General features: G+C 34.2%; 1 protein-coding gene across 1 annotated transcript in view; it reads left to right on the top strand.

Moving 5' to 3' along the window:
* The window catches only part of LOC105475034 (EGF like repeats and discoidin domains 3), a 456,215-nt gene that overhangs the window by 139,552 nt on the left and 290,182 nt on the right, over window positions 1–26,481 (top strand). The window contains exon 3 of the mRNA XM_011729971.3: window positions 22,857–22,886. Coding sequence (XP_011728273.1) covers window positions 22,857–22,886 — 30 coding nt within the window. The remainder of the gene's footprint in view (window positions 1–22,856; window positions 22,887–26,481) is intronic.

The raw sequence follows: 26,481 nt of genomic DNA on the forward strand, positions 1-26,481 counted from the left end.
AGTTAACACCACAAGTAAGTTTGAAAAAAGTATATATTTTTCACATTAGTACCAAGAAGAGTACAAGATGGAATATATCTGTTCATCATAGGAAACCAAACATGTTTTGGATCAAATATTTGTCAACCAGCATAAACCTTAGAGAAACAGGGCACTTCAATGTCTTTGGGGAAATAGTTTTGAAAAAGAAAAGTAATAGCGTCCAGGGATCAGCTTGAATTACCCATCATTGTACCCAGTGCACCTAACTTAATACCTTATGCATAGTAAAAAATCCAGCAACTATTGGTTGAATGAAAGAAAAAATAATTAAATAAAACCATTCATTTACCATCTTTGGCCATTAGTTACTGGATTGTAGTGTGTTTTATTTTTTAAATGAATTTTCCTTAATTTTATTTGCATTATGAATATATGTTATCCAAATAAGTTAATTATATTATTGCTGAAAAGTACTTTGTTCATTTAATTCATCTTCAAAGATAATTCTCTTTTAAGGCTTTTATTAACTCACTGATATTTTAGGAGGTTTGACACAGTGCCATTGAAATAAAACTGTTGTAACCACTTTGACCTGGGCTTCAAATATGTACATTTGAGTTTCAGAGTTTAATGTGAGAATCATATCCTCAGGAAAGTCTGTATATCTGAAGAAAATTAGAGTCATAAATACCCCTAGTAGGAATGTATGAATAGAATAAAATTTTAGTGTTGTATTTTAAGCCCAACAACCCCCAATTGGCAGTGCCTTCGATTTGTATAATAGTATGTAATATTTTTGGCACCATTAGAAAGATCCAAATCTGGAATCAGAGAAACAAATGTAGGTAAATGATTAAGAAATCAGTATCTTAGAAGAATTTTTTTTTTTTTTTTTTTTTTTTTTGAGATGGAGTCTCACTCTGTCACCCAGGCTGGAGTGCAGTGGCGCAATCTCAGCTCACTGTAAGCTCTGTCCCCTGAGTTCAAGCCATTCTCCTGCCTCAGCCTCCTGAGTACCTGGGGCCATAGGTGCCCACCACCACGCGTGGCTAATTTCTTTCTGTATTTTTTGTACAGACGGGGTTTCACCATGTTAGCCAGGATTATCTTGATTTCCTGACCTTGTGATCTACCTGCCTCAGCCTCCAAAAGTGCTCATGTTACAGGCAGGAACCACCATGCCTGGCCAGCAGAATTTTAAAGTAAATACTTGTATACTTTTGGGCTATACTTTTAGATATTAATTGAACATTCACCATTTTGTCCGAACATTGATACTATGGGCAGCAATACTTTAAAAACTAAGCACGCTGCCATATTCCACCTAGTTTAGTGTGACTTTGGGAAATCAAATGCTTATAGAATTAAATTAAAACTCAGATTCATTACTATGTATTAGTATACATCTCTGATATTCAGAAATTGGATAGTTATACTGTATTATTTTAAGCTATATTTTTTAATTGTATGTTTCTCACAACCCTATTATTCTCTGAGCTGTATTTAGGAGGTCTTGGAAGAAATATATTTAGTTTGTATTTGCTTGATCATTTAGTATAGGATATTAGTTACACCAATTCTATTTTCATGTACTGGTGTTCCAACATTAAAATACTAGGAAACAACTTTCCTAAAGTTGAACACTTTAAGTGTTCACAGTTTCTGAAGTACAACTTTCCTATATTGTGAAATAATTTTTATAAAAGATCAGAAAATAATGAGAAATCAAGCACAATTTTCAATTTAGGCACCTATTTATGACAGAAACATTACCCTACTTGCCTTTCTACTGCTTTTTTTCACCTTCATACTTTCTCGCATATGAAAGGTATACTAAATATTGATTGAATAGTAATACTTGGTAATAATGCCTTTAATATCTAGCTTACCTTGGGGCTTTTCATAGTTTTAAAACTAATTATTGGGATCAAGTAGTTCAATCATTAGATTACTAAAGACCATCCTGCGTTTTTGTTTAGAAAAAACATAAAAGGCCAGGTGCGGTGGCTCACACCGGTAATCCCAGCACTTTGGAAGGCTGAGGCAGGTGGATCACGAGCTCAGGAGTTTGAGACCAGCCTGGCCAACATAGTGAAACCCTGTCTATACCAAATATACAAAAATTAACTGGGCGTGATGACAGGTTCTGTAGTCCTAGCTACTAGGGAGGCTGAGGCAGGAGACTCACTTGAACCAAGGAGGTGGAGGTTGCAGTGAGCTGAGACTGCGCCACTGCATTCCAGCCTAGGCGACAGAGAGAGACTCCATCTCAAATAAATAAATAAAAATAAAAATAAACGGCTTGTCCAAGGCTTTTTTGTTATTGTTCTTCTGTTGTTATCTAACACCAATGCAGGAAAGAGTGTATTAGAATTTAAAAAACAAACAAAAAACACATGTGGGTATTTTGAGGTAATATCTTAAAAGGCAAAAAACATTTGAGCTGTCACTAGTCTGTATTTTTCCTTACATATTAGTTCCCACAAAGATAGAGATGTTTCTAAGGTTTTTTTTATCCATTTTGGACCATATGAATTTTGAGCCATACATATTATGAAATTCTAAATCTTTTTATTTTTAATTTCCAAAGGAAAGAAAATACTCTCATTTATATTTGCTTAGAAAAAGTGTTTTTTGATCCCAGTTTTTAAAATTATTTTTACCTAGTTTGTTCTTCAGTCAGACATATACTCTTCATTGCAGTTCATCTGGAAAGGAGAATTTCAAATGCATGCTTAGAGGAAAACATTTCATGATTTTACTCAAACCCTACTACTTTGCAGTAGCTTAGTTTCAGGTTATTGATACTTATTTCAAGAGATCCTCATCCAATTTTGTACTTTTATTCTTCCCTCACAAAACATATAATATCAGATAAGTACAAAACACTTAACAACATTTGCAATCAATACTCACATTCACTTGCATTCCTGTGTTATGTGGGATAGTTTGACAAAATTGACTTTCTCAGATTTGTGAACTTCATTCACTAGACAACATTGCTTTTCTTTGGACATTTTTTTGATATTTCTGTATACTGCATTCTCGCTCTCTCTTTACCTGTCTGTATCCCCACACACAGCTATCACGCATACACACCTGCACAACTCAATGTGCTCAGCCTCTTAGAGTTATTAAGATTCACTTCTGATATCTGAAAATGGCAGTAGGAAAACTTCTCTTCAAACAAAGCAAAGAAAAAGCCCTTGTTTTAAATTCTTAAATTTGAAGACATTAGCCAGATTAACCAGTGTTTGCACAGATGTGCACTGAATGCTGCCTCCCTCTCCAGAGGATTTGTGCACAGACCACCACGTGGCTAAGCCCCAAATTGCTTCCCACTTACTCACTCACATTCCTGGATGGCACTGTGTAATTGGGAGCTATATTATGACACATGCATTTCATGTAGAAATTTTGTATTATCTCTCTGGCCCCCTCTCTCTCTCTCTCTATACACACACACACACACAAAATATATATATTATATATTTTATATGTATAAAATATATATATTTTACATATTTATATAACATATATAATATATATAACATATAACATATATGTCATATATATAATATATATGTCATATATTATATATATAATATATATAACATATATTATATATGTTATATATTATATATATTATATACAGAGAGAGAGAGAGAGAGACCAGCCTAGTCAACATAGTGAAACCCTGTCTTTACCAAATATACAAAAATTAGCCGGGTGTGTTGGCAGGTGCTGTAGTTCCAGCTACTAGGGAGGGTGAGGCAGAAGAATCACTTGAACCCAGGAGGTGATATATATATGTGTGTGTGTGTGTGTGTGTGTGTGTGTATATATATATATATGGGGGGGGAGAGAGAGAGAGAGAGGGAATCTCGCTCTGTCACCCAGCCTGGAGAGCAATGCCATGATCTTGGCTCACTGCATCCTCCGCCTTCTGTGTTCAAGGGATTCTCCTGCCTTAGCCTCCCAAGTAGATGGGATTACAGGCACGTGCCACCATGCCCAGCTAATTTTTGTATTTTTTTTTTTTAGTAGAGACAGGGTTTCACCATGTTGGCCAGACTGGTCTCGAACTCCTGACCTTCTGACCTCAGGTAATTCAACCACCTTGGCTCCCAAAGTGCTGGGATTACAGGCGTAAGCCACCTTGACTGGCCTATCAGTATATGTTACACAGTTCATAAATGGAAATCTTGAGAATTTTTAAATTGTACAAGTTCTGTGGCATAATTCTCCTGTGTGCATTATCAGAATAATCCATTAGTAACAAGTATAAACTTTTACAACTCAAATACATAGTATTTTAATGTAATCAAAGGGAAAAAATAAGTGATCTTTTTTAAAAAAATTAAATCTTAGTTTTTATTTATTTTTAAATAAATATTTATTGAATGTTTGCTAAGTAGTTGTGACCTGAATGGTGGAGGGGCAATGATAAACAAGTTGCTGTTTAGATGATGAGATAGATAGACAGACAGACAGACAGGAAGATATAGATAGATAGATAGATAGATAGATAGATAGATAGATAGATAGATAACAGAAAATAGAAAAATAGATGATAGACAGATATATAGATATGTTATGATGTGTTGTGATACAAGTACATGGAGCCATAAAAATATAAAACAAATACCTTGCCTTAAGCTAAGTATAAAGGAATGCATACCAACCTGTAAAAATAACATCTAGACATAAATCTAAAAAATAATTTCAATCTATTGCAGACTGAAAACAACAACAACAAACAACAAAACCTATTCCAGACAGAGAAAATAGTGTGTAGAATAACCAGCAGATTAAAAATATAGTAATGTCATGAACTGAAATAAGTTAAATGTGTCTAGAACTTAGAGAGAAGGGACATGGTGGCCAGCACTGACTCTGAGGATGGTGACAAGTGGCAGATACGCTAGAGTTTGGTACAGTGTTTTAAGAAAAATTGACTTTTTACTAAGAACAACAGAGAGAATTTGTATTTCTGTTGGTGCAACATGGAAAGCAAAGTACAGCAAAACACAGCAGGGGGACAATTTGAAGGCAATTGCAGCAGATGAGGCTAGACATGATCTTAGCTTGGGTCAGTGTGGTAACTAACGGGATGAAGAGGAGAGAGTCATTGAGTATTTAGACGATACCCTAGACAAGTATTGGTTATTTGTGGGGTATGAAGAAAAAGAGTGTGGTAGAAACTAAGAGTAAAGAAAGACATCCCCAGTTTCTGGCCTGAGCAACTGGGTATCATTTACTGAGATATTGTAAATGACAATACACAGGATTGGGAGGCAGAAAGAGAGTGCAGTATTTCACATATTGAATTTGAGAAATTTGATAGACATTATCTAAGAAGTCAAGCATCAATGTAGAAGTCATAATTATATAGATGGTTATTGAAGCTTAGGGAATGGATGAGTCTGCCTAGAAAAAGGGTAATAACAAAGAATAGAAGAGCTAGACATGGGAAAGAATAGAGGACTTTGAAATGCAAACCGGTAAGAGGGCCGTCAATATTTAAGTGATAGGTAGAGAAAGTGAAATCTGTAAAGCAGCCAGAGAGAGAGTAGTCAGGTAGAAGGAAAACCAGGAAAGTGTGGCACACAGTAAGTTCAGGATTAACAATGTCTCAAGGAGTGGATAATCAGCAATGTCAAGTACTGCGGAGCAGTTAAGCAAGATAAGCATTTACTTTAATTCCATGTGATTTATGGATGATCTTGTTGCTTTACGGAAGATCAGTTTTGCTGGCATTGTGGAGAAAGAGCTTGACTGTGGCACATAGAAGAATTTGTAGGAAAAAATTAAATGGCTAAAACAAACATTTGTCTATTTATTTGCTTACTCATTCATCTGTCAAATATTTGAGTCTCAGCTATGTGCCACTCTTCCTGTCACTGAGGATATAGCAGTTAAAAAATAGTCTTTGTCATAAATATGTGTAAAATATTGTTAAAATGATCAGACAAAACAAAGAATATAAACATTGGAATGTGGTAGTAATATAACATTCATCATCACTTGGAAAAAATTAAATGTATGTGTGTTATTGAGAGTAGGTCAGTACAGGATAATAGTACTGTATATCATTTTATTTATAATTTCTTTTTATCTTTTCTGTAATTATATCGACTTCTGGCCAGGCTTCTCATTTCCGTGTGTGTGTGTGTGTGTGTGTGTATGGCATATCATGTAAAAAATATATAATATATATATATATATTCAGGAAAAGTTATTTCATTTTATTCTGTTTTATATTCTCCTATCCTCTCCTACCTATCATATTCCATAGAAACTTATTTCCCTTTGGTAATGATATCCCTTTTCTAATACAAATTCAGATTCTATTAAATTTGTTACCCCCTATATTGTCACTAATGGCCTGTTCCTCAGCTTTCATTTTATTATGAAAAATTGAATATATTTACCCCAGAAAATAAAGACTGTCATACACATTTTTTTAAAAAAACTAGAAGTTGACTGTACATTTCACTCTATGAATAGCCATATTCATGTTTATCTTTCAGAAGGTAATCAGTGTCAGAATATCAAGTAGTATAATAGAGTCTGACGCTGTCTGAAAGACTTCTTGTTAGTGTTCATGAAATATCAGAAAGTTAGCGAGCCTTAAGTAGCTCTCTTGGGTGGTGTAGGGTTATTTTAGATTTCGAGACTTTGGTTACCAAATGAGGGGTTTGGTAAATTTTAGTTAAATTTTTCACATAGTAGATGAAATTGTGAGTGGTTGTCAGGGTGGTTCATTTTCCCCTCTTCTTAAGATTACTTCTTAGACTCATGATTGAATCCATTTTTCTACAAATTATCATAATGAGAGCTATGTTTCATGGACTAAAATACTTTCTCTAAAGCTGCTAGCCAATAGATGATTGCTAAGAAATTTTCCAGTCAACTAGGGTCAAAGGGATTTATTTTCACAGTTATGTTTCCTTACTTTTCTAATAATAAGAAAGGTTAAATATAAGTTCATACAAACAAATATAATTGTAAGTTAAGATGACAGATAATTAAGGGAAAGTTTTTGTACTAATTTTGGATATATTATAGAAAAGTAATTATGTTTTATATGTGTAAAAATTCTGTAACATACTATATAAACTCATTAGCTTATTGATGTAAAAATATTTCTGCTTTATTAATAATGACAATGAATAGAATTTGTTAGTTTGTAATTCTAAGCTGTAACAATTATATATTAACTTTCAGAGAGAAAAAAATGTATAACATCAAAGAACCTTAGATATTATTGAATACCGAAAGCCATTCTAGTCCAGTCAAAGGACAAAAGCCAGTTTGTGGTAAAACTTTTATTTGTAAGAAAAGACAATGACTCATTAAGATATTGATGTATATCATTTAAACCACTGTCCTTTAGTTTATATTTTACACGGCATTTATTGAATTTTTTCTTTACAAAAGTTTTATATATATATATATATAAACTTTAGAACATACAAAATAAAAGAAGCAAACAAAATGTATCATAATCTTAGGTTATATACACTTTTAGTCTTTTTTTATTCACTTATCTGTATCTGGTTTTTTCTATACCTACCTAAAGCTATATATAGTCATATAAAGAATGATAGCAATTTGATTTTTTACATAAAATTATGTACATGTTTGTGTTTATGTGTATACATATGTGTGCATAAAACTTATACTACACAGTTCATATTTCTTGATAGTCACCTTTAGTTTTTTCACATAAGGATATAAAATTATCTTTCCATTTAATTAAAAATTGTTTCCTGAAATTTTTTAAATAGCAAGAAAACATTCCATCATTTATTATCATTTATTTAATGAGCCCCTACTTGTGGACATTTAAGTAGTATGCTAATTTCCTCTATTATGAAGAATTTGATAGAGTGCCTTATAACTAAATTTTGTGCATATTTGCCATTGTGTCTTTAGACTAAATTCTTAAAGGTAAATGGTTGGGATAAGAGTTTTTTGAAAGCTTTTAATATTCTAAGGATTGTATAGAAAAGGCTAAACAGTTTATCATGATAGATTTATAATGAAGAGGAAGCTTAATGTACTTATGCTCACTTATTCATAGTAATATAGATTTGGAGTTATTTGATTTGTATAATAGAAGAAGAAAAATACACATGAAGAGAAAAAGAAGAGATTGTTATCCTATCCAATATATTTTAAAAATAATGTGATTATATTTCCTTTAATTTTCATTCAAACATTTGATTACTGTAGTAGGCCATAAAACATTTAAAAAGGGTAAAACAGAAGTAGGCATATATAAAGAAGAGTTTAGTTAATAAAAACTATAAAGAAAGAGACATTCTCTAAAATCAAGCCTAATAAGAGAAGGAGTAGGTATTTAATCATATAAAGCTTAAGTAATATTTTAGAGCATCTGCAGCAGCAGTCCCCAACCTCTTTAGTACCAGGGACTGGGTTTCATAGAAGATAATTTTTCCACAGAAGATGGGTTGGCATTAGATTATCATAAGGAGCATACAACCTACATCCCTTGCATATGCAGTTCACAACAGAGTTGTGTTCTCAGGAGAATTTAATGCTGCTGCTGATCTGAAAGGAGGCGGAGCTTATGCAGTAATACTTGCTCACCTGCTGCCCATCTCCTGCTGTGTGGCCTGGTTCCTAACAGGCCACGGGCTGGTAGGATCCCTGATCTAAAGTATGGAACAGGCTTAGGGTAAGTGGAAAAAGAAAGCTTAAGAAGGTTAAATAAAGCTAGGAAATGGAAAAATGACTAATACTTCTCTGATGGAAAGTAAAGGGCTAATGGATGAATGACACAGCCTTTGCTCTCATCTCTCCCCATACTACTATTAACACAGAAGATGGAATGAAGAAAAAGATAGGACACTTTAAGAATTCATTGAAAATAAGTGTTTTGGCCTGGAGCGGTGGCTCATGCCTGTAATCCCAGTACTTTGGGAGACCAAGGTGGGTGGGTCACTTGAGTTCAGGGGTTTAAGACCCGCCTGGTCAACATGGTAAAACCTTTTCTCTACTAAAAAAAAAAAAAAAAAAAAAAAAAATTGCCAGGTGTGGTGGTGCACATCTGTAATCCCGGCTAAGCAGGAGGCTGAAATGAGAATCGTTTGAACCTGGGAGGCGGAGGTGGCAGTGAGCTGGGATCATGCCACTGCACTCCATCCTGACAACAGAGAGAGACTGCTTCAAACTAACTAAATAAGTAAATAAATACATAAGTGTTTTGATAGGTTGGATTAATTTCTTGAAAATATTACAGACTCCTGTAGCATCTAATACAAATCTTATTGGTACCTCCTGTGTGCTAGAATCATGCTGTTTGATATGAGGAATTACTAGAATAAAGCATAAGGGTTACTGAGATGAAATAGAGGCATGAATTCTTTGTCAAAGAGCTTAAAATAGATGTCATTGTTTGTGGAGTTTTGTTTGGCCACATTCCCTGGAGCCATAGGAAAACTAGGTGACACCTCAAGGTGACTTTGTACTGTAAGACAACTTATTGTTTAACATATAGCAAAGTATTTATGTGAAGAAAAATCCATAATCCATATTGCTTAAAGTACAAGGTTAACAATTTCTAAATGAGTCATATAATGAGAGTAGAACTGGGCTGAATCATTTCCAGATTATATTTAATTTTGGCATTTGAAAGTATAAAATTAATCAAGCTATGATTTAAAATAGACAACAATCAATATTTATTGTTATCTTCTTTTAATTTTAATCAAGACTTGGAAAGAAAAATAGGGAGGGCAAAATTTCAGTCTCTCAGCTGAAGATAGAACCCAGTAAGGATATTTGTTTTCTTAAGTACTAATCTTTGGAAAATATAGCAAATTTCAAAAAAGAATTAACACCTTTTTAATACAATGTATTCATATAACCCCACAATGTCTTTATCTGATAAGGTTTCGTTGTGAAATGAAACCAGAATGCTTCATCCAAATCACAGAGAGCCATTGGATACAGAACTCGTTATTGTGACTCATCTACACAAGGAGCTCAAACATTTTCAAGAACAAGACATATTCTGTGTGTGTCAGCTTAGCTGTCTTTTAACCAATGACTTTGGCTTTTCAGACAATAGATAAATTGGAGTGCATCACAGAACAGCCTCTGGCTTGCAAGATTAGATTTCATTACTTCTTAAATACGGAGGTCCAGCTGTGTTACTTTCCACAATGCTTTCCTGTCCCAGAACTACTGTAGTAAAGCTCCCTTCTCAATGAGCCCTGCTGGTTATTAGCACATCAGGTGATAAACACTGAAGTGTGTGGGCAGATAGTCTTTTTATGCAGTTTATCAGTCACTGTCATGCCAAAGACAAAGACTTTTTTCCTCATCCTTTTCCCTTTAATTTTGCCTGTATTTTCAGAGTGCACCATTCATTTACACACACACACACACACACACATATACACACACACACGTAAAATAACCTGGAAATAAACAAGTGAGCTAATGTCAATGTCAGTGTTAAACAGGAAGGGGATTCTGTGATAAATGTAATGAATAGACCAAGGTCATTGATTCCTGCTCAGTGGAAGAAGAGTTGAACCTACAATTTTGTTCCATGCTTTTTGCACATTGCAGTGCTTGTTCAAATTAAGCTGTGCCTGTTACACATATGGGGAGTAATACTTTCAAACCCAAAGAAATAATAATACTTCTTTTTGTTGGTTTGGAAGTTTTTTGTTGTTGTTGTTTCTGGAGATGGGGTCTCTGTCACCCATGCTGGAGTGCAATGACGCAATCATGGCTCACTGCAGCCTCAATGTCCCAGGCTCAAGTGATCCTCCCACCTCAGCCTCCCAGGTAGCTGGGACTACAGGTACACTCCACCAAGCCTGGTTAATTTTTGTACTTTGTGTAGAGACAGGGTTTTGCCATGTCGCTCAGGCTGGTCTTGAACTTCTAGGCTCAAGCAATCCACCCACCTCAGCCTCCCCAAATGTTGAGATTACAGGCATGAGCCACCCCACCCAGCCAAAAATAATACTTCTAATTCCAGTGTTTGTTACATGCTGAGCATGCTCTACTGGAATTCTGTAGTGTGTAAACATCTGAAGGAACACATTCTTTAAAGGACTGCATCATGGGGGTGTGGTTAAGAAGCTAGCTAGGCTGAGTTGAAATCTTGGTACTTCTATTTGCCAAGTCTGTGACTTAGAGCAAGTTACTTAATCTCTCTCCACCTTAGTTTCCTCATCTGTAAAATTGGGGTATGAGTACCAATGTCAAAGGGCCTTTGTGTAAATTAAATGATTCAATACGTATAAGGATCTTTAAACAGTGTCTGGCTCATAAGTGCCACCCAGGAGTTACTAATTAAGTGATATAAATAATTAAACCTTATATACTATTTTAAAGCTACATGCAGAAATCAAACATCTAAGCCTCTGACTATTCTTTCATCATTTTAGTCATTAATAAAATTATTGAAATGTCCAGTAAGTACTGACTTTTTTTTTTTTTTTTCTGTTTGTGCATGAATACACAAACTGGGGGCAATGTAGCTGTCAGCTTTTAATTTTTCAAAAACTTTCTTTCCTTCAACATAATTTGACAAATCACCTCATTTCATATGGGCAAAAGAGAACCCTATGTTTTATTATATGAAATTTATGAGTAATGTAAGTAATGCTTGCATAATTAGGAATCAGTCCTTTAGGAATATAGCTTTCCTTATGCTTAGAGCAAATAAGTTATGAATTGATTTTTTTCTTTATAAGATTGCAAAATGGGAATCTTGTAAAGTATAATAAATACCAAGTTGGAATTTATGACAGTACATTAATAGTAGTTTCTTGGATATGATAGATCAGCAATAAGCTCTTTGTGACTTTGCATAAAGATAGAATCACAGGGAAAAAAGAACATTAGGATCCTCCATTTAACAGATGTGTATTGAGACTTCATGGAGAGCTTGTGATCTACCATTTCTCTATGACCTGACGATAAAGGCTCAGCCTTCTAAATACTTAAATTTAAGAAAGGGTAAGACAGGCACATCAGTAATCATTATACAATGCAGAAAATAATTATCATAAAAGGGGAACAAAGTGCTATGGGTATCAAGTGGGGAAAGATCACTTCCTGTCCTAGGAATCAGATTTTATGTTTGTGGTGGCTTTTGAGATGAGCTGAGATGGAAATTTATTTAATCTGTAGAAATTACTATATTGGAACATTTTAAGCAAACATAGAATGATAGAAAGCAAAAAAAAAAAAAAAATAGACATGGGGAAACTTTCTAGAAGAATTAGCATTAGTGGTTGCTCAGATTATAAGGTGTTTATGGGGAGGATTGTGAGCAAGACCAGGACGGTAATGTGGATCTGTATTCTATAGAGCAGTGGTCCCCCACCTTTTGGGCACCAGGAACCAGTTTCGTGGAAAACAATTTTTTCCACGGAGCCGCAGTGGAGGAGTAGTTTCAGGATGAAAGTGTTCCACCTCAGATCATCAGGCATTAGATTAAGGAGGCCACACCCTAGATAACCCCCATGTGCAGTTCACAATAGGATTCCTGCTCCTATGAGAATCTAATGCTGCTGCTGATCTGGCAGGAGGCGGGGCTCAGGCTCATTTCCTGTTGTGCAGCCGGGGTTTCTAACAGGCCGCAGACAGGCACCTGTTCATGCCCCAGGGGAGTTGGAGACCCTCGATATAGAGCCTCTATTCATCTCCTTGAACCAAAGTACATCTTCAATGTTATTTCCAAAATTATCCCAGAAATAAGACTCTATAACTTGTCTTGAAAATTTATTATTGAAGCGTGTAATCATTATAAAAACACAAAGCTCTTATCTGAACAACATTTAAGTACTACCTCAGGCTTTTGAGGAATAAGTTGTTTAAATTTTTCTATTATGTTTTTATTCTGCCTCCAAGATAAATTTATTTTTCGATTTATTAATTATTTTATTTTCGACAGGACTTGGTCTAATAGGCAGTTGATTTGGAAAGGGCTGAATGTGGCTCATTGACCAAAATTGATGCTAACTTTTAATCTAGAATTTCTAACCAGAAATTAGTTATTGGAAGAAACAACTGTAAAGTTTTAAAGCTGGTTTCCGGGAGAAACATCTACAACTAGAAATGTCAGTTGACGTGGAAAATTTCATGAGAAGCTACAAAATATTTAGATTCTGCTGGATGGACACTTAGTCTTGGACACTAAGGAAATTGTTTCCATTAGAACAAATGTTTGGTTTTCCTGTCTGTGGACTTTAATCAACTACATGTGAAATATATGCAAAATAGATTCTTTGCTAGAGAGAAACTGAAAGATTGAAAGTATATCTTTAAGGCTTTTCTTTGTTTCAAAATTTTGCAATTCTTTCCCATTGCAAAGATACATTTGACATTGTTTGCATACCAGTTATATTCTCCCTTGACTCAACCCCAAGCATGACCTCCTCTGACTAATCTTGCCTTTAGGCAGGAGGAAGATAAGATTACCAGTTCCCAGTGCTCTAGCAATTGGTCCATAAGATATAGCTGAAGGAGGGAAGGAAAGGAAATTAATTCTTTACAGTGTTGGATTGCTGGTTGTTATAAAGCAGCTTAAACAAGACAGGTAATAACACCATTGTATTTTGTGCTAGTTAGATCACATCTGGAGTACCGTTTCCATTCTTTTTACTGTATTTTAAAATATGTCATCAAATTTGAGTTTATCAAGAGTAGGTCAACAAAAATGATGACCAGGTGTATATACCATGATATGTAAAATTAAGTAGGGATATTTATCTCAGTTAAGAAAATAATTACAATAGCTTTTAAATATTTGAATGACTGGCATCTCAAATATTGGGCCTGATTAATCCATTGTTTTCTAGAGGCAGCTCTGAGAGAGAGATGTGACATGTTCCTTGGTGAGATTTTGAGTTCTCTGTCTCTAGAAGTTTTGAAAGATATATGGATTTTTTGGTAGGCAGATTGGGCTGTTAGAAGGGTAGAAATTAGAAATTAATAGTTTTCATTCAAAACTTGAAAATATTTTAAGAGATAAGAAAAATTGATGTGGGCCCTCCCTGAATAGCCCTGTACCTTTATTCAATTTCATTGCTTTAAAGTTAGAACTGTCTACTTTTTTATCAGTTGAGTTCTTTAAAGACATTCCAATTAAGGAGAAATTTAGCCTAGGGAGACAAGTTTTGCAGATAGGAAAATTACATTGTCAGTGTCACATGATTAACACCTGAATGTGGATACACTATTTTCCTTTAAAGAAGGTCCTAATGATTATGAAAAGAAAACATTTAATTTTAGCTCCTATTGTAACAGGAAAAAAAAAATCCTCTAAAGCAGTCATTAACTCACCGTTACAGAAGGCAATAGCACATTAGATTAGCTCTATGTAAGCAAACAGAAATTGTGTTTTATCTGTTATTGTCAGTGTCCTTGCAATGAGTTAAAACTACATGAAAAGGATAATTCCCCCTAACCGAAAAGACACGTAAGAATTTCACAGAAATATCTCATCTTTCTTCAAGTTAGACCTGCCGACTGTTTTTTTTTTTTCTTCCCCCTTCATCTTTTGAATTTCAAAATATATTTTAATTAAGCCAAATGTGTGAATCTATATTTTGGGAACATATCATTTCAAAGCCATCGTAAAATTTCTGAAGTATTTTGGAATATAAGGAATGAAAAGGGAATGATATTTTACTAAAAGACCTCACAGATATTAAAATGGTAAAAAGTCATGTTTGAAATAACTGTAACCATATGAAATACTTGATGGTGGCATGCACACACACACACACACTCTGTTTGCCAAGATTCTACCATGAAGTAATTTTCTGTCTTTAAATTAATCACCATTTATATTTTAAAAGAATTGAAATTTCATATTATTTATATCTCAGAAGACACAGAATATTCAGTGTTCAACCCCAGTCATCTCTGCTGAGGTGGGATGATGGGCAGGGAAACCAGTAATTAGTCTAAGGCTGCATCTGCCAGGCACATGGATCAGTCATTTGTTTGTCTCTGTGTTTTGTGCTACTTGGACATTGGACATTGGAAGTTTTACTGTATCTCTGTTAGTGGTAACTTTCTTAAAGCAAGAGAGTAACATTCACAGGAAAATGGCAGAAATATAATATCATCCAATATATTTAAGAAGCATAGTCCTTTTTAAAAAAAATAGGCTGATGGCATCAAAGAGGATCTTTTAAGAATCTTGCTTATAGAAAGCAAGTGTTATACATTGTGTTTAGGATTATGGACTTTATTTAATAAAAGTATTAGGTAATTTATTTTCTTTGTTTCTACCATGATTCAAATGAAATCTGATTATTCACTGAAACCTCCTTTATAAGACAGAAATCCTGGAATTCATCCAACTATTATTCACTAAAGACTTAGTTAAACAAATTATGCCATATCCATTAAATGAAATATTATTCAGTATATATTATATAATCCTCTTTTCATTTATTATATCATAAGTATATATTTAATTATTTTAGACATATGTGTATGTATTCTGATGTTAAAGAATTTACTTCAAAATTCTGCTTGTGGTGAGTTTTTAGTTGGTAATTTAGGTGATTTAATAAATATACTTCTATTTTCTAATGCAAACCTTAACCCATTGTACCAATGGATTTTTTTACCAACACTCTTAATCATTAGGTCTTGTCCAGCATTAACATTTTATATGCAATGATTCTGTGGTTTTCTTAAGTGGATACTGTCACTGAGATTTGTGCCAGTATTACTGATCTATTCATTACGTTTTAGTTTTTTGTTCTTTTGGTTTTAACAGATTTGCTTGTTAGATTAGCTCATTTGTCCAGACTTATGGAAATGAATTGAGGTTGAAGTGAGTAGTCTCCCACACATAAATAAAGCAGAAATCCATACAACATAAAGGAGCCTGAGAGTATCAGCTTCCTGCTATCAGGTGCTGTGAAACAAAATAATGTGGATGCTGTGACCATCTGAAATTCATATCTAGTGAGCTGGCAACCTAGGCTTCATGGCTTCTCTAGTGACATTAAACAGCATTCTTGTTGTAGAATTAATGATTCCCCCTTTCCTATATTAAATTTTCAAAAAGATTATGAATGTATTAATTTTACTGAAAATAGATAAATCTGAGAAATCATTTATATTAACTTTTGATCCGCTTTATCCCTTACAAGTTTCTTCTTTTTATTTGCCCATGAATTTTCTTAGGTTTAATTTTCAATCCTCATTTTACAAAGCTAAAAAGCAAAAGGGTAAAAACAGTCATTAAATTTACTTACGGACTTTAAATTTTAAATTTTCTCAATTTAAAATTGGACAGTTTTCCAAAAATATTTACTCAGGACCAATTATATACACTGTGCAAAATTAAAACATTTGTCCTCCAAGGAAGAATAATGTCCAGCTTGAGAAACAAGGCTGGAAAATATTATGTACCATTCTGTTTAGAACTGGCTTTAGGTTATAATTTAAAAGGTAGTGGGGGTAGAAGGGAATATCTGGAGACTGAAATAAATACTAAGCACTTGAAGGTGGTGAAACTTGAATTCAGTCAACAAGGATGGTATGGGTTTGGATAGGGAGGAAGGGCACATTTAATAAACAAAGGATATTTAAGGACAATTGAATAGATACACAAAAATATTGAATTGTAAGTCCCCTTGTGATATCAAATCACCTAACTTAAAGATATTTACTACTTCCTTTAAGTAAGAGAATTTGTCCTGATTATGTTCTCAAAGACTCTTTAATAACAGCTGGGATATGAATGTAGGCTGCTCGAGTCATATTACTTTCCAGCTTCCCAGTACTCTGGCTTACTTTTATAAAATATGTGTTTTTGTTCAGTTTAGTTTTAGTTTTTTTACTCAGTGGCAAAAAATGAACCCAAAGCTTCCATTCTTTTTTTGTTATTTTTCTCATTTATACCTCTATCTAAAATGAGAGACTCACAAATGCACCACTAATAGCTGTTAAAATGATTCACTGCATAAATACATTGTAAAACCCATGTAAACTATATCACTTCTAAATATTAAAAGTACATTTTGTGGTTCTATTTAAATGAATCTACTTAATTAATAAATCATAGTTTCGTGTTTTCTGAGTTAGCTTAAAAATCCCAGATTTAATTTTTCATGAGACAATCTAATGGTCTGCAACCATTGTCTTTATAACAATTATATTGTTTCCTTCCTACCCCAAGAAGGAAAATCTGATTTATATAACTACATATAGTTATAGAAACTATATATGGTTATGTATATATTTGTATGATGAAACATATACAAAGATATAAGGCTTTCTTTGATGAATTTAATAATATTACAAAATGAAGCAGCTGAGCTTTATTTAATACAAATGACTGTATTAAACATTTGTGCATCTTTTCTTTCAACAAATATTTATTCAGTTCCTCCAGCATTCCACTGGTTTAAAAACTACGGATGTAATGGTGAGCAAAAAAATGCTACAGCCCTGCCATCATGAAACTCCTAGTCTAATGGGAGAGACTAATGAAAATATAATATATGTTTACATGCTAACCACATATGTACAAGATTATGTTTTATGTATTATATATTATAAATACTTCAACAGATGCCATTCTCCAAATTTTGCACAGGAATCAAAATGCATGTAAAATGTTGATAGAATGGAAACATTTTGATTATTCAAGCATTTTCTATGCAAATATAATGCTGTGCCTCACAGTGACCCAAATACTCTGCAGTTCTGAGATTGTAGAGTTGACCACATCGTATGCTGTCTGAAACATTTGGCCAGGGGAAACTAATCATCTTTGTTATACTTTTCTCAGGGAAGAAGTTAGTAATAGCAACCTTTAAGGCTGAAGTCACATCCCAATTGGGCCATTGGCCAAGAACAACAGATAAACAAATAATAAAATAAAGACCAAATTAACCCAGACCGCTCTCTCAATGCTTCTGTGGATACTTCCGGAGGCAACTCCATATTCTTCTTAATGACTGAGTTCACACATTTGAAATAATAGTTTACTCTAATTTTAGTAATGTCCCTGCTCCCCCCAGCACATAAACATACACATACATTAAGAGCACTTAACATCTGGGTGGGCATAAATAATCAAGCATAAATATCATAATTGCTATTTTTGCATCACTGCATTAAATAAGACATTCTAAAATATTGTCAGAATACAATAATACATAGTTCTTGTTACATTGGTTATGGAGATAATGACTATAAATATAGATAATTATATACTTGCAAAACATACTTGGTACATGCTTAGCCAAATTTATGATATAGCCAACAAAAGGATTAATAAGTCACTCTGAATTAACATTCACATGTAAAATATGTTATAATATACTAAGAAATGTAGTTTTTATATTTCATAATGAGATTTTCCTATTTGGTGGTAAGCCACACTGGGTGTAAAATTGTTTTGAATGGGTATAATTTCCAAGTTATAAAAGTTTACTTAGAACACTCAAAAATGAAACAGACAAAAACAGAATATGTAAGAATTGTTGAAAACACAAAAAGAGACTGGAATCTGTCTAAAGAAGAAACTTATAGGTTATAGTATCATGTTGTATCAGGGTAACATATGGCCCACTGGATTTTGGTAGTTGTGCTTCACAGTTGATACTGTGAGGTACAATTCACAGTTGTGAGGAAGAAATGAAGGAAGTTGTGAGAGAGTGAGGAAGAAATGAAGAAAGGCAAGGAAAGTCTGTATGATGCCTTCCTGTTCTCCCAAGCACCACCACACCTCAGGAACATGTACACTGGTGGAATGTCCTGCAAAAGAGCTGCTAACTTAAAAATCAAGAAATGGGTTTATTGTATCAAAGCATGGTGGTGAGCTCCCTGGAAAAATAAAGCACTGAAATCTCAGCTGCCCACTGAATGCATAGCCTGAGGGCTGTGTGGACTTCTGGTCTCAGTTGCCTCAGATAATTAATTTCTTATGCATTCTAATATATTTTTAAAAGGAACAACAAAACTGGTTAGGATTGTAGCAGAATGCCACTTAGATGTAAATAACAAAAAGCTCAACTCAAATAATACAAAGTATGTTTTTTCCCTAGAACTAGAAGTCCAAAGGTAGGTCAGGATTCATGGTTGATATGATTCAGTGGCTCAACAATATCATCAAGAATCTAATATCTTTGTTTCTGCACTCTGCCTCTGAGCAGGATCAGCTTTCTTCTAAATCTGTCTCCCATCGTGGTTGCAAGGTGCATGCCAATGACTTCTGGGGCCACAAGCCTCTGTGTCTACATCTAAAGGAGAACGACAAGGGGTTATTTCCAGACACTGTCTCAGAAGAGTGCGGAGGCCTTTTTTTTTTTTTTTTTTTCCAAGAGCCTCTCCCCACCTAAATACACACAAATATCTATCTCCTTACATATAATTGTCCCCAAATGGGTCACATGCCTATACCTAGGCCAATAACTGTGGCCAACAAAAGGGAACAGAATCAATTAGTTCTGAGATACAGACCATTTAGTAAATCCAAAGGGGGTGTCATCTTTCACCAAAGCGTTGATATAGGTACCCAATGAAATCTGAGGATACAAGAAAACAGTGTTGAAAGCTTGTGAAACAACCAGAATATAAATTGCGCAGGTTTTCTGTAAGCCTACTCATTTACTGCTGTAGTTCCAACAATGGTACCCATGGCTCTTTCCAGGCGAAGTAAACTTTGATGGGTTAGAGTCAGAATTCTCAATATTTAGTGTTCATAGCGATTATCTACAGAGCTTATTAAAAATGCAGAATCCTGGGCTAAACCCCAATGTTCAAATTCAGTAGGTGTGGGGCATTTTAACAGACACCCAGGAAGATTCTGTTATGGGTGACAGGAGGATTACACTTAAATTCTATATGTCTGATATATTTTTTACTGTCTGTTTTCCTACCATGATTATAATTTCAGTACATTCTTCTACATGTTGACCAAGTGGAGCAATACACTTATTTGTTGGGTTGCTTATTTTTGGTTTTCTTGGTGCATGTGTTTAAATTCCCAGAATTAGACTATATGTGCCATAGACTCTGATTTTTATTTTAATTGCTGATTTTATGACTTCTAAGAGGAAGAGAGAATAATCATTTGGGTAGCATGATAGTACCTTCTGTGATACTTGTTTTACAGAAATGTCATTAAAAAGGCAACTAATGCCCACTACGAGGTTTATTTTTACTCTGGGGCTCTAGTTGCCACCTGTTAATAGTTCATGATGTTTTTTTCAGTAAAGCAGTTAGCCTACAATGCTGCCTGTGTTACAGATATAACTAAAGCTGAATTATTACCAGTACTAACCCTTGTGTATATGCCTTTATGAGTGTGAATAGTATATTGGTTAATGACATCTACCCATATCAAGGAAGCACTGCTATGTAGAAGTTTCATAGAAAGATAAATCTTTGCAAAGTTGTGTATTTGCTGGCTGTAATTGTGTTAATTTGTAACAGAGATACTTTCAGGTATTGCAAATTCAAGTGTAGACTGGTACACAGTTTGCCCTGTGGGATTTGCTTTTCGAAGGTTCTGATTACTATGACTCTTACTAAATTGGGAATTGTCTTAATTTCTGTACTTGCTAGTTCATTCTTAAAATTTCTTGCTTATTCTTACAAAATGGAAGAGTAAAATCTTAGCAACTTCCAATCTTCCTTCCTTAGACATCACTTCTTTAGGGTGCTTTGTTTAACCAGTCAGGATCTCAGCTGCCTATGTCTGTCCCTGGATTGTAAGGGAAATGGAGAAGCTTCCAAAGAAGAACTCCATTTCTTGAAAGGATTTCTCTCCTCAGCCTCTGTATCAATTTTTCTTTATTTTCTCCCCCAGTTTTATGCTTAAGTCCAGCTAAGATTATTAGGAGCATAACCTTCCCATGATCCAACACTTTAAATAATACCTAGTGAATTTCAATAAGCTGTGTGTTATCTGGTTTTTATCTTTAAGTAGAAACGGAATCAGCACTTTGTGAGACAATAAGGCATAGCAGAAGGAGTTCAGTTTTAAAGTCGCACTGACATGAGCTCAAATTCAAATTGAACTCACACAGATTGTTCAGTCACTCTGAACCTCTGTACTTTCCTTTATCAAATGAGAAATATTTTAATCTCATTGGTTGTTTTGTCAATTAAATGAGTTCACACAGATACAGTGACTAGCCATAAGTGTAAGGATTGTTTTTTTCTTTTGCATCTCTAGATTTTTGTTAACAATAACTCATCTAAGTCAGCACTTCTACAAGCCCCTGTGGTATTTTTCTAAAAGGGAATTCCTGGAAGCCACCATTTTTTCCCCTCTTTGAGCATGTTATGATATATTTTGGACATGATAAAGTGGCAAACAGCTTTTAAAATATTTATGTTCTCCGCGCCATGCATGCCAACTGTGTTTGCTCTCTCCATTTCTTTATGTGCCAAGGAGGCGAGCCAAACAGTGTGAGAGGAAAATACTGTCAGGACACAAAGTCAGCTTGTCTAATGTGTACTCTGCGCAGATGCAACCTTAACGGAAAAGAGTGGAGACCACTCCCTGGCTCCACAGTGATACCTCGATTAACGAATCCACTGGGAACAAAGTTCCTTTATAAGCAATTCAGCTGAGTAAATTTTTAGTTTAAAACTCCATGAATCAAGTGAAATAGTACTGGCTTGTGTCATATAATTCAACGGTAATATTCTGGGTAAACTGTACTTCTGCACAGAGCAGAAATACTTCCTCACAGAGTGCGTGTTGAAGTATAAAAGTGAATAGATGGATTCTAGGCAAAATTGTGAAGCTGCTTCAGACAAATTTTTTTTTTTCACTCTTGTAATTGCTATGCTCCATCCTCCACATACATAGGGCAGTAGGTTATTGCCCTTGGAGTCTTGCTGCTCTCAAACCTTCCTACCTCTTAAAGCAGGAATCAACATGATTCACACGTTTATGAGTTACAGTTAATGTTACCTTATATTGATATTGCCTAGTAATACCACAATCTTGGCTACAAGTTAATACCATGTAAAGATTCTAACTTAATTGGTTCTATGTGGAGCCCAGAATTTGGGATTCTAATATACTTACAGGGTTGGCAACCACTACCCAAGGATAAAATTTTATTTTCATATTGTGGCCTTCTCTTTTATAATGTCTGTGTGTATCCATGTGTGGGCTGCAGAACATAAGTCAGAACCACCTGGGATCACTCTTTAAAATGCAGGTTCCTGTGTTCTTACCACAGAATCATCACTACTACATTTTGAAGTGTGTGGTATATGACACACACACACACACACACACACACACACACACAGAAACACGGAGAGCGAGAGAGAGAACTGAAATCTTCATGTTTTACTTTGAAAAAGTCCGAAGTGATTTTGAGTTACCCTGAAGTTTAATTCTTCCTTTCTTATAACTTCTATCTCATGGAACACAATTTTTGACTATCAACCATGACTTTTAATTCCTCTTTGCCAAACAGCAAATTGATGGTGGGCTAGCTCTATGTTATATACAATTCATATTTTTCAGCAATAATATTTATAATAATTTACACTCAGATTAACTAATCTTGCTTGCAAAGGAAAATCAATTTCAGACAATTCAATGTTTTTTTCTAATAAATATTAATAGGTATTTTAAAGTATAGGAGCATATATATTTTGATTTAATGTGAATACTCATTAATCTGTTATTAAATAATGACAATTTTCTAATGTATACACAAAAGTACAAGTCAGGGACTTGTAGTTAGTGTTTGGAAATGTGAAATATATTTATGTTCAATCTCAATATCTCTTTTTCTCTTTCTCTCTCCCCACTTTTCCCTCCCTTCACTTCTACCCCATCCTCATTTCACCTTTTCCTCTTACAGCATCAGATGAAGAAGAACCAACTTCAGCAGGTAAAGTTCCTATGTTATAAAGATATTTCTTATTTAATGTCATGCCTTTAATAATAGAGAGTCAATCTTTTGAATATTTTCTCAGATTTCAACCAGAAAACTGGCACAGGTTTGTTTATTTATTTACTTTTATATTTGCTGAGCCCACTATGCTGTGCCAGACTACATGATGTTGGTTAAGAGTTTTGAATAAAAGGAGAAAAGTCTTGAAATAAACTAATACAGAGGAAAACACACTACACAATAGCAGACTGACATTAAACAATAAGGAAAATTGGAAAATGAGAACATTGAGAAAAATACAGAAAAATAATACAATGAGTAGAATGATAAAATTAAAATTAAAAAAGAGGAAAATGGTAAAATAAACTTTGAGAAATACCTTTCATGAGAGAATACAGCACTGTCACATATATAACTGGCATCAGACATCCTCTTTACTAGGTTTAAGGGTAGAAACTATGTCTGCCTCATTCATTTTATTTTAAAAATGTAATTTTTACAATTATAATTTAATAATCCTGCAACTTGGCATCATGACTTAGTTCCTTATCCAGCTAATTAGTATTTATCAAACACAGGCTGTGGCCTGAACCATGTGCAATGAAGAATGCAAATGGTAGAATGCAAATGGTAGAGAACCACTTTCAACATGGTTCCAGGACAGTGAGACAGGTCAGAGAAATGCCAGAGAGACTAAAAACCAGACACAATTATGAGAATGAAATGGGAAGAAAAAGCTCACTTGATTAATTAATAAAAGACCAGACTAACATACCAACAACATCGGAAAAAAATAGAGTCAATCTCTGAGATGTAGGCAGATCGTGGTTGGTCTGAACAGAAAAGACCTCAGCATTAGATGGATTCCTTTTAGTAACTGAGAAAAGGAGTTAGGCCTGAGAGACAAGAGCAGGAAGGGGCTCCTGAAATTAATGGTCAGAATGGTGCTTTCTTATATGGAAGGGGGGAAAATAGCCCAGTTATTGGAACTCAGATACAAGGTAGGGTCAGTTCAATTCATAGACTCGACTTATTTCAACTAGCATGGCTTCATGACTTCTATCTCCATGCAAAACTGTACAAGGATTTTACCTGTACGAGTAAATGCAAAAGATCAAAGTTTCAGTGGAATAAAACAAAATAAATATCTTACATTTCTCGGATAAATTCCAAGGATATATATAAATGTCATGTTGCATGGTACTCATTACAACTATAACTGCCTTTGAAATGGAATCAGAGATTCAGACAAACTCTCAATTGATGTTTCATTTTCATAATATTGTTAGATAGTCTATAACCTGATTTGGATAGGAACTCCTATCATATTTCTCCCACTCTAGGCAGTATTCTGTAGCCTGTTTTAGGACCAACCTAATCACATGACTCAATAGCCAACTCATCTGTTTTCGAGTTTCCTCTGCCTAGTTTCTGCTTTGTTTGCCCTGACTTTGAAGCTTTGCTGTTGTTAGTGTTGCCCAAAGACTCTGTCTGTGTGTCTGTCTATTGTGGTGTATTTTTTCTATATAGACAATCCATATACTTGACACATAATTCAAGCAAGACAGAAGTGTTTGTGGTTAAAAGTAAGGTTGCTCTCTCTTTATACCCCTAGTCTCTTAGTTTTCTTCCTGAGAGGCAACTCCTGTTAACTGTTTCTTGAGTCCTCTTCCAGAAAAACTCCAGGTCTGTGTTGTCCAATAGGGTAGTCACTAGCTACATGGGCTATTGAACACTCCATTATTCCAAATTGAAATTTAATATAAGTATAAAATACACACTGGATTTCTTTATTGTTATTATTATTATTATTTTCACTTTAGTTACAGGGGGCACATGTGCAGGTTGGTTACATGGGTATATTGCTTCTGGGTAGGGAGGATAGTATCCAATAGGTAGTTTTTCAACCTACACCCCCTTCCTCTCCTACACTCTCTAGTAGTCTGCAGGGTCTGTTGTTCCCAGGTTTATATCCTTGTATGCTCAATGTTTAGCTCCTAATCATAAGTGAGAATATGTGGTATTTAGTTTTCTGATACTGCATTATTTTTTTAATCATGGCATCCAGCTCCATCCATGTTGCTGAGAAGGACATAATTTCATTCTTTTTCATGACTGTATAGTATTCTGTAATTTATATGTATTACATTTTCTTTATCCAATCCACCATTAGCACCTAATTTGATTCCATGTTTTTGCTATTGTGAATAGTGCAGCAATGAACTTGAGTGCATGTGTCTTTTTGGTATAATGATCTGTCTTCGTTTGAGTACATACCCAGTAATGGGATTGCTGGATCTTATGGTAGCTCTGTTTTAAGTTCTTTGCGAAATCTCCAAACTACCTTCTATAGTGGCTGAACTAGTTTACGTTCCCACCAACAGTAAGTGTTCTCTTTTCTCCACAGCTTTGCCACCATCTGTTGTTTTTTGATTTTTTAATAATATCTGACTGGTGTGAGATGGTATCTCGCTGTGGTTTTTGATTTGCATTTCTCTGTTAAGTGATGAGCATTTTTTCATATGCTTGTTGGCTTCTTGTATATCTTCTTTTCAAAAGTGTCTGTCTGTGTCCTTTGCCCATGTTTTACTGGGGTTGGTTTCTGCTTGTTGGTTTAAGTTCCTTTTAGATTCTGGATGTTAGACTTCTCTGGCTAGGACTTCCTCTGTCTGTATTTCTTAACTTTAACTGGACTTTCTCTTTGGGTGTCAATCCTTGACAGCAGCCATCATTTTCTAGCCCAATTCATTTTCATTTCTCCTGTCTGCTACCCACACCTTACTAAGTCGCCTGCCAAGCAGTGTTGATGCTATTACAAAATTATTATTTTGTATAAAGAAAGCGAATTGTAACCCAGTGTAAGCTGTATGTAAGTATAATGTAGCTATTTGTGTACTTTTCTTATTCTAAATCTATTTTCATAACTTCTCTGCTCACTAAGAAGATCTTTTTGTGAAATGCAACTGAACGTTTTTTCTTCAAAATACTCATCTTCCTCCAGAGTGATATGCACATCATAGAATTTAAATTATGTTTTAAAAATACTTTCATTTCTAGATATGAACAGATGTTTTTGTTGTGATTTTAGCATAGACTTTTAAAATAGAACAAACGTGCTCTTAAGGAATATTTAGCTACATAATTTCACATATGGATTATACTAACATTGAGAAAATGTGTCATTTAGTAAAGCAGACACTCCTTTTGTATAAAAAACAGACAATGGGAAACAAATGTTTTTCTTTTAATTTTATCAAGCTATATAATAAAAAGAGTACATTAAAACATTTGGCAAAATATCAGATTTGCAAATAATTGATTTCATAAGGAATATGAATAATTATGAAAATTGGATTGAAATTTTTGAGTTCATTTTAGTATCTCTTGACCTGAATTTTTCAACACTTATTTTTTTAAAGCAATAGTTATTATCCTGTTCACTTATATTTTTTAGTAATCATATATATCAAATATATATCTTTAATTTATAGCTGTTATTCATAATATATTTATTACAACATTAATATTCTGTTTTCACTCTCATCTTCTTTCACCAACAGAATTGATGCAGAATGATATTTTCCAAGCTCAG

Source organism: Macaca nemestrina, chromosome 6, assembly GCF_043159975.1.
Source record: "Macaca nemestrina isolate mMacNem1 chromosome 6, mMacNem.hap1, whole genome shotgun sequence".
NCBI classification, from domain to species: domain Eukaryota; kingdom Metazoa; phylum Chordata; class Mammalia; order Primates; family Cercopithecidae; genus Macaca; species Macaca nemestrina.